Source organism: Eurypyga helias, unplaced genomic scaffold (genome assembly GCF_000690775.1).
Source record: "Eurypyga helias isolate BGI_N326 unplaced genomic scaffold, ASM69077v1 scaffold26872, whole genome shotgun sequence".
Lineage (NCBI taxonomy): Eukaryota > Metazoa > Chordata > Aves > Eurypygiformes > Eurypygidae > Eurypyga > Eurypyga helias.
Genome location: NW_010237093.1, coordinates 2,940 through 9,844, shown reverse-complemented (window position 1 = coordinate 9,844; position 6,905 = coordinate 2,940). Strand labels below are relative to the sequence as shown.

General features: G+C 48.2%; 1 protein-coding gene across 1 annotated transcript in view; it reads right to left on the bottom strand.

The window, feature by feature from the left end:
- Positions 1-6,905, bottom strand: part of LOC104506412 (mediator of RNA polymerase II transcription subunit 1-like) — a 13,222-nt gene that overhangs the window by 4,773 nt on the left and 1,544 nt on the right. Inside the window, 13 exon segments of the mRNA XM_010147348.1 lie at positions 2-64; positions 172-267; positions 437-638; positions 1,437-1,555; positions 1,767-1,891; positions 2,176-2,287; positions 3,008-3,097; positions 3,452-3,525; positions 4,082-4,156; positions 4,451-4,522; positions 4,905-4,933; positions 5,953-6,085; positions 6,189-6,243. Coding sequence (XP_010145650.1) covers positions 2-64; positions 172-267; positions 437-638; positions 1,437-1,555; positions 1,767-1,891; positions 2,176-2,287; positions 3,008-3,097; positions 3,452-3,525; positions 4,082-4,156; positions 4,451-4,522; positions 4,905-4,933; positions 5,953-6,085; positions 6,189-6,243 — 1,245 coding nt within the window.

The window sequence follows — 6,905 nt, the reverse complement described above, 5'->3', positions numbered from 1 at the left end:
GCGTCGGACAGCCCTTTGTACAGCTTACAGTTCACATGAGTGGAGTCTTGCACATCCATCACCACTAAAAGAGAGAAGGCGTTTGGAAAAGATCAAAACCCCGGTTACAGTGGAAGAAGGCCCTGCCTTCCTTCCCGTGAACACACTCGTGCTGTTACCCCGTCCACTTACCACACACCAAGGAGTCATTCACGGGATGCTGAAAGGATACACTAAAACAGGAGTTAGAGAGAGGACAAACTTCAAACTGCAGGATCCCGGGAGAATCTGAAAGACATGGGTACTGTTAAATTAGGGAACACAGGGGATGACCCAGAGGCACCAGCTCAATACCCACATACACAAGGGGAAAAAAGGCCAGCGGCACAGGCCCCATTTCTTATTCCCCAGGGTTCCCACCCTCCACACATCGTATTCCACGTGACACAGCACCTACCTTCTTTTAAAACTGTTCGCTTGACGCAGCTGCCGATCAGTGTGTTGTAGGCCACTTGATGTCTGATCAAATTGAGGATGAGAGGAACCCGTCCAGGGTGCTGGAAGGCGATTTTACTAATCAGAGTTCCTTGAAGGCTTCTTCCATCTGGGAGAGGAGCATCTTTGTTCAGAAAGTAACAGTGCTGCTGTCCTGGAAGAGCCTGACAAACAGTTTGTGCTTTACTCCAATTACTGCTGGGTACAAGGCAATAACAGACATCTAAGGAAGGAAAGAGCAGGCCCCGGATCCAAGTGATGCCAAGCCACCTTTCTGGCTGAAAATCACAAACAAGGAAAACACTTTCCTTCCAGCTGGGATAAGCAAAACACGATTTCAGCTCCTCAGGAGTGGTACTGCCAAACAGCATTCACTGTGCCCACAAAACAGCCTCACGGGGTGTGGCTGCCCTTCTGACCAGAGAAGCTGGGGATGCCCCATCCCTGGAAGTGTCCAAGGCCAGGCTGGATGAGGCTTGGAGCAACCTGGTCTAGTGGAAGGTGTCCCTGCCCATGGCAGGGGGGTTGGAACCGGATGATCTTTAAGGTCCCTTCCCCCCCAAACCATTCCGTGATTCTATGAAAAAGAGAAGCCCTCTGCACGTAATAGGGAACCTGTCAATTTTAACAACTAGGATTTCTCCCGAAGCGATGGGATTTGTCCATTCGCACATTCCAGTCTGAGGATGATGAAGGGACAGAGCCCAGAAAGGCTCATTCCCAAACCTCTGCTGCCACTCCTGCAGCAGCACTTTAACAGCAGTGGATTTTCCTTACCTAATCTTCCTAACTACCGTGGTCATGTCAGTATTGAATTCGAAGGCTCGGATAGCACGATTTTGGCCTATGAATAAATGCTGTACCAATTTCCTTTATCCGACCTAAAAGATACCTGAAACAGACGAAAAACCCCAAGCTGCTTATCCACGAGCGCAACAGCCTGGTTGTAACAACATACTTACTGCATAGAAGTGCATATTGTGGTTTAAAGGGAGAGGATCAGCCTCCTTGGAGAGTTCAAACTGGGTGATCAACTCGTACAAGGGTACAAAAGTGGGTGGCGTGTCAAACAACGGAATACCTGAGGGAACAAGGTGACATGGAGTGAGAGCACTGGGAGCCACAGGGATGGGGGGTGGGAGAAGGTGTTAACATCTAGGTAACAAAGCAACTTATCCAGGTTTTACTGAAAATAGCCCAAAAGCTTGACCAACTTTTCCGGCATGCTTTAAAAACGAGCAGGAGTTGGATTAACAAAAAACTAGGGAGAATCTGCCAGATCTGTGACCCACCTGTGCAGCCCTGGAGTTTCTGAATGAAAGCTCGAGAGACCGGGATGGGTCGTGGGAATTTCAGGAAGAAACAAGCCGGTAAGTCCACGCTGTTGGCACTGGTGATTGACGAGAACGACGGAGTTCTGAAAAGGTGAGTTGATACAAGATCTTATTAGATGCAGGGGCACAACTCTGGCTTCCACTACAAGCGCCAGACACACAATCCGCTGTTTGCTCGAGTACAAGCAGATCGTTACACCGTCTTAAAGGTTAAGACACCCCTCAAAAGCATGTCACAGGCCTGAAATACGTATTTCTTGGCTTAAAAACAGCACTTAAGCACCTTATATAACGCTACGGCATCACGCCGTCGTGTCCCTGCTCCGCCGCCGCCGAGAAAGTCCCGGCAGGCACGTCCTTTGCTTACCCTTTGCTGTCAACTGGATGAGAGCCCATGATCAGCGGTGCAATTGGAAGTTTGTACATAGCCATGGTTCCCTCAACTGTTACTGACACGTTCATACCCAAAGATCGAGGGACTGCGAGAGGAACCAAGAAAAAAAATCAACCAACAACATAAGCTGATGGAAAAAAACCAACCCCAAGGCAAGATCTATGCATGAAATATCTCACGTCCCCCCCAGAGAAGGCTTTCACCTGTCTCACTGAAGGGATTACAGCCAAACCAGCGATGCTCCCCAATGCTCTATTTTTCCCTTGCAAGGCAGACCAGTTGCATGACTCTTACAGTACATTCCAACTACCTTTTGCCAGGCTGTAGTATGTTCTTTATGAAGCAAACCAAATAATGCTTTTGGACAATTTCACCTTCTTCTTTTCCAAGACCAGCCTCAATTTTAAATCGGTGCTTGGTTTCGTCATGGTAGCAAGAGCCAGACGGCCACGTACGTGCATAAAAACAATCTTCCAGGAAGATGGCAGAGACACAAGCATTCCCCCAACAGATCTCAATGTTAATGATGAGATTCACCCTAAGGGAAAAGGCTCCATCTGCAGACCGTCCCCCTCGGCAGCAGCCCAGATCAAACTCCAGAACAGCCACACGGGTCGAGGAGATGGTCAACTGAGCCAGCATTTGCACACTATTCATGTGTAATATTAAACCCGTGTCCTCTGCGAGCCAACCTGCGGTTTTCCTGTACTACAGGGTGAGAGCAGAGCGGAGCTACTCTTGGAATTCTGCTTTCCTCCCTCCTTCAAGCAGCAGTAGTCCACGCTAGCTTCTGCAGCTGACCTACCATTGTTCTCATGCAAAATAACGGGGGCTCCGGTGCCATCTTCAAATAAATCATAGGGCGAGACATAATACTTGAGGTTCATCAGGAGACCTGCGGGGAGAGAAGCTTCTGAACAGGCATCCTGACCGTACAACCGAGCCCGATGGCTACAAACCCCTGTAACCACACGATATCTGCACCGGAACACGGCGGACGCTGCACAGTGCCAGTGCACCTTCAGATTGCTGGTTCTCTGCTGCCAACGACACGGCCACGGGGCCATAAAATTACCGTGTGAGACTTTGTAACAAAAAGCTGGCTTTCTGGACCACGTGGGACTTAAACACCTCGTCCCTCTTTTAGTTGGATTAGCATTTCCCTTAGAGCCTTCACTTAAAGTGACACCAACATCCATAAAGGGATCCCGAGCAAAGTAACTGTTATTCAACAGTTAATCCAAGATACCTCCGCTCCTGGGGGTGAGATAGCCAACACTGCCATGAAGAATCTTGTCGAGGGGATTGGCATTGGTGGCTTGCCTGCAAGAGAGGCAATCACAGGTCTGTAACAAGGCAGAGTCAAACCTGAAGCCAAAATTCACGTGCTGATGGCAAAGATTTTAGCTCAAGATACACACTCGGTCGCAGAGGTAGCGATCCGAAACTTCATGCTGTTACAAGCAAAACAAAAGCTGCTTTACTCCCTACACTATGGACGGTTTATCCACAGATGTTTTATCCAGGGAAAGATGGTTTCTCAGTTTCTAATTGTAAAACACGTTACGACTAATCCATCCACTTCCCAGCTTTTGGTTTGTTTGCCTTTGAGACTTTCCTTCACTTCTGCAGTTCAAAAGGGATTGGTCCAAGAGCTCTAAGCACTATAAATCTATATATCTATATATAATCATTCCCCTGCTCCCACAGGCCTTCCAGAGCCTCAGCACTGTGCTTCCTAGCAATAACCTCAGACTACGGGGGCAGGGACGTGACTCCCCCTGCACACAAAGTACGTGGTGCGATCGGATCGGCCAACAGGATGCAGCGTTACTAAACCAAACCAACACCAAAGCACAAACCATACAGACATCCTTACCAATACATCCCGGCCATTTTTGAGAGATCCAGCTCCAAGGATTGCAGAGCTAAGTACATTTTCGTTTTAAGTTTGCTGTGGGGGACAAGAGAGAAAACCAACAAACAACGTAAGAAAAACCGAGCGGAACTGCGCGATGAAGCCCAGCTCCCCGAGCTGCTGGCGACGAGCTGCGGTACCTGCCAGCAGCCTGAGCACCTTCCATTCTGCATTCCCACCTCCCGTTACATCCTCCCTACCCACCGTGTGCACGCACAGGCCACAGTGATGAGTCAGTAAGACCCCACCCACAGAAAATTTAAGCACAGAACGAAAAGCTTGTAGATTTGTTTGATTTTATGTATGTGGATAAATACACCCTAGACTTACTTGTCTCCCGGCAACTTATAGAGGTTCACAAGGCCCCTCAGATGCTTAGAAAACTCATCAAAGTTTTTCTCTCTGAAAGGAAGAGGGAGAGAAAGTTAACATGTATTCATATTTCTAACAGACACGGTTCTCTTTTACAAAGTTATATTAACGCAGACACTCTGACACTTCGGAAAAGGCTTTTGCTACATGAAAGCTACAAAAAGTATTCTTGAAACGCTACAGCTTTAAAGTTTCCGATGAATGTTGCGCCGTGGCTTTGAAGATACCACGCACAGCGCTCAGAATCAGAACCTGAACCAAAGCCAAAAAAACCCCCCTGGAGAAAGAGAGAGACTGGGTGGGGAAGGAACAGCCATGAAACGCTTTGCCTTTCCAGACATAAAATAGCATCAGCTCACTACTGCAAAGAGAAGCCTGTCAGAAAACGCAACAAACAGCTCTGGGCACTGACCTCAGGTGCTGCACCAATTCTGGACAACTCTGAAAAGGAAAGAACGTACGATATCAGTGTTGAACGCAGCAATTTCAGTCTGTGCAGCACAGCAACTGTAAAATGTTAGGGCAGTAACGTTCCTGAGCATCAGCTTTTCATGCTCGCAACTACACATCGCTGTGGTTCCAGTTCTGCTCATCACAGCCTTCCTACACGGGCAGGGAGTGACAGGACAAGGGGTGATGGGTTTAAACAGAAAGAGGGAGACTGAGATGGGACATCAGGAAGGAATCCTTCCCACAGAGGGTGGGGAGGCACTGGGACACGTTGCCCAGAGAAGCTGTGGATGCCCCATCCCTGGGAGTGTCCAAGGCCAGGCTGGATGAGGCTTGGAGCAACCTGGCCTAGTGGAAGGTGTCCCTGCCTGTGGGCGGTGGGACTGGGTGGGCTTTGAGGTCCCTTCCCACCCAAACTGTTCCATGATTTTATGATCAATCCCCTCTGAGAAAAATTCAAGCAATACTATTTTCTCTTAAATGACTAATTTGAAAGAAATGTAAAATTGTGAAGCTTTAGGTTGAAAACTGATGACCTTATACAGAGATATTAAAAATGGTCTGTTCTCATCAGAGCAGCTAGGGCAACGCCAACAGCAAGTTCAAACTCATACACGTGCAGAAGGGAAGCCACTTGCTCTCAGGATTCCCCATTTTAGTATTTTCCATTCACAGATCTAAGTTTTACAAGATTCATTTCCCTATCCTTTCTCCAGAAATAAAATTCTATGAAATGCACAGGTGACTTCCTCAAATAAGTTGCCACTTATAGAACCACTCAGAGAAAAAGAGAGCCTCTCGGTAAAACAGCCCGTGCACACGCGCACCACATTGATCAGACCCACCCACGAGGACAGGCTTTTACCCTCCATGAGAACAAGCAGCAAAAGTGCCTCGCTGGTTCTAGAACATTCCATAGAATCCATTTCCTCTGCTCAAATAAAAGGGAGCCAAAGCAGCAGTTCCAGAAGCACAAAGGCGTCACCCTCGTCTTTGTCAGTAGTACGTACCACAGGGTTTTCTCCGTGGTGAGCCACCTTGACATCACACAGCAGCCCTGAAGGATCTAACTGGACTTCCACATAGAACATGTCCGAAGTGATGTAGCACTCGGTGCCGTTTGCGCTGAGGTGAGATCCAAGGCTTATGCCATACAAAACAAAACAAAACTCGCAGTGAGATGCACACAAAAAGCGATCAAACCAGCAGCAAGATTAAATGCCATGAAATAAAGGAGGAGACGTACCCGTTTTGCCTAGCTATGGACTCCAAACGATCTGTCATGGCAGGTAGAGAAGATACTAGATGGAGAGAGTGAAAAACAAGGCTCAGTGAACCCCAGGAACAAGACATTCCGCATTAAATCCAATCTCAACTAGCTACTCCCTCCCGTGTCCGTTCACACCTTCCCACAGGCAACTACCTACATCACCCGTACTCAAAACACAGGCAGAATGACTTCCATAGAGAAAACCCTGTGTTCTCAGGGCTGCGAAGAGAGAAGGGATTTTCCTCCGCACGTGGGATTCAGGTACAGGCATTTACAGTCAAACCAGCACAGGCAACCGTGAGTGGTGCTGACTGGCAACCGGGATAAGCGTGCTCACATAAACATAAGCGCACACACACACCAGAAACACAGAGAATTGTGCTAGCAGCAACCTCGCCTGTCTGATCTGAGTATACCATAGAATCATAGAATGAATCACAGAACAGTTTGGGTTGGAAGGGATTTTAAAGACCATCCAGTTCCAACTCCCTGCCATGGCCAGGGACACTTTCCACTAGACCAGGTTGCTCATCCAGCCTGGCCTTGGACACTCCAAGGAATGGGGCAACCACAGCTTCTCTGGGCAATCTGTCCCAGTGCCTCCGCACCCTCTCCATGAAGAACTTCTTCCTGATATCTAATCTAAATCTCCCCACTTTCAATTTAACCCCGTTACCCCTTGTCCTGTCACTA